General features: G+C 46.2%; 1 protein-coding gene across 1 annotated transcript in view; it reads left to right on the top strand.

Moving 5' to 3' along the window:
• gsap (gamma-secretase activating protein) overlaps positions 1–2,500 on the top strand; it is a gene marked incomplete at its 5' end in the record, with an annotated part of 25,588 nt that overhangs the window by 22,365 nt on the left and 723 nt on the right. Inside the window, 3 exons of the mRNA XM_080851329.1 lie at positions 295–417; positions 792–888; positions 1,347–2,500. The exon at positions 1,347–2,500 is cut by the window's right edge and continues 723 nt beyond it. Of these exons, the coding sequence (XP_080707455.1) occupies positions 295–417; positions 792–888; positions 1,347–1,450 (324 nt within the window). The 3' untranslated portion in view covers positions 1,451–2,500. The remainder of the gene's footprint in view (positions 1–294; positions 418–791; positions 889–1,346) is intronic.

Here is a 2,500-nt window from a genome sequence, read left to right as displayed (position 1 = left end):
CACACACTCACTCTCACACACACTCACACTCTCACACACACACACACACACACACACACAGTACACTCTCACATACACACTGCCCTACACACTCACTCTCACACACAACACTCCACACTTTCACACACACAGTACACTCTCACACACACTTCAATACACAATCTCACACACACTACACAGTTTGTCTGTGTTCACCTTGTATGTTAATGTGATTACGTGTGTGTGTGTGTGTGTGTGTGTGTGTGTGTGTGTGTGTGTGTGTGTCTGTGTGTGTATGTGTGTGTGTGTGTGTAGCCCATGTTGGAACGTGTGTGTCATCTCTGGGATCATCCTGTGAGTTCCGCCTGCATCTCCAGGAACTACGTCAGTCAGAAGCTTCAGAACCTGCAGACCCAGCGGAACCTAGACAAGATCATGGTGAGAGTGTGTGTGTGTGTGTGTGTGAGTGTGTGTGAGTGTGTGTTTTCTCATAGGGGTTTGTGTTAGATGGCCAAGAACTGTGTGTGTGTGTGAGTGTGTGTTTTCTCATAGGGGTTTGTGTTAGATGGCCAAGAACTGTGTGTGTGACGTGTGTGTGTGTTTTCTCATTGGGTTTTGTGTTAGATAGCCATGAACTGTGTGTGTGTGTGTACGCGTGCGTATGTGTGTGTGTGCGTGTGTGTGTGCACGTGTGTGTGTGTGTGTGTGTGTGCGCGCGTGCGTGTGAGTGTGTGTGCGTGTGTGTGTGTGTTTGTGTACGCGTGCATATGTGTATGTGTGTGTGTGTGTGTGTGTGTGTGTGTGTCTCATAGGGTTTCGGTCTGGAGGATCCTGAGCACTCGTCCCTATGGCCTGACTTCCTGCCTCTCTCTTACCTGACCAAAGTCCTCTCCGACCTGGAGAAGAAAGGTGTGTAGAAACCTGTGTGTGTGTGTGTGTGTGTGTGTGTGTGTGTGTGTGTGTGTGTGTGTGTGTGTGTGTGTGTAGAAACCTGTGTGTGTGTGTGTGTGTGTGTGTGTGTGTGTGTGTGTGTGTGTGTAGAAACCTGTGTGTGTGTGTGTGTGTGTGGTGTTTTTACTCGACTTGTTTGTAAAGACAATGGGCCTCATTCTTGAACGCAGTTAATAACAATTTAATTTAACACTTGAATTAAAAACATTATAATAATATTAAATACGAGAATATTTGCATCATAAACAATTAAATTTTCACATTTGTAGTCATGATTCTACGAGGCATCGTGATGTGTGTGCATACATGTGTTTGTGTGAGAGTAATATCGTCTGTGTCTAATGTTTGATGTGTCTATAAGTGTGTAATGTAAGGCATGTGTAACGTGTGTGTGTGTGTGTGTGTGTGTGTGTTAGCTCTGAATCCTTTTGAGGAGCAGGAGAACGTCGACGCCCGGTTCGTGGAAGAAACGGCGCTGAAGCAAACACTCATTGAGCTGAGACTGGAGGACAAGACCTGAACACACACACACACACACACACACACACACACACACACACACACACACACACACACACACACACACACACACACACACACACACACACAGCCCTGAGGCAAGCACTCATTGAGCTGAGACTGGAGGACAAGACCTGAACACACACACACACACACACACACAGGCCCGGTCCGGCGCTATCCTGGGCCCGGGTGCAACATCGCACAGCCAGCCCCCCCCCCCCCCCCGCAAAAAAAAACTAGTCTATATCCGATCAATTAAACAACATCAACACAACTGAACTGAAAGCATGCAGCCGCAGCGGACTGTCTTGATTCCCCATTGCCCTACCTTAAAACTGTATGCGTCGTGTGTCTTGGCCGCAGCAAATCTGGCGATTATGTCACTGTAATCCACTTGTCTTGCCGTGTGGTTTTCGATGGACAACACAGCCAACGCAGACAGTCTAGTGGATGCGCCAACATCTGTCTCAGGGCCCGTATCCTCTGCCGTTTGTCTACTAGGCCTACTACTCAGCCAAGATGTATAAATTCTCTTCGCATTTTCTGCCTCCTTTTTTGTACATTCGCTCCTCCGTTTACTTTCCTTTCTCTTTAGCGAACCGGATTTGTGTCCCGACATTTTAGCCTAATAAAGGCGGCTGCTTGCTTCAGGTTGGGGTTAATTGTTGCGCAAAAACTCAGTGCAGTTCATGCTCCCAAAGGTTGCGCGTGTTGTCATGAGCCTGCCATTTGCTTGGCAGATAGAAAGCTGTTTCCCTAACAGAAAGTCTGAAGCTTGAAGTTCTTTTCAAACCTTTGCTTGGGTAGCACTGCTAAACTGAGCAGACATGCAGACTACATTTTAGTAATCTCATCACGTAACATTCGTTTTCTAAAAACAATCACATAGTATTGCATGTTTTACTGTGGTAGAAAATACGTTAGCTTAATGCAAACGTATATGGGAAATCCTATAGACAGAGGTATTAGCATCAATTAATTCACGTTAATGTTTTTGTATGAGCCTGACATTTGCTCTGCAGATAGATAACAGCTTCCCTAACAGAAA

The sequence above is a fragment of the Sprattus sprattus genome (assembly GCF_963457725.1).
Source record: "Sprattus sprattus genome assembly, chromosome: 14".
Taxonomy (NCBI): domain Eukaryota; kingdom Metazoa; phylum Chordata; class Actinopteri; order Clupeiformes; family Clupeidae; genus Sprattus; species Sprattus sprattus.
This window is presented reverse-complemented; position numbering and strand designations above follow the sequence as displayed.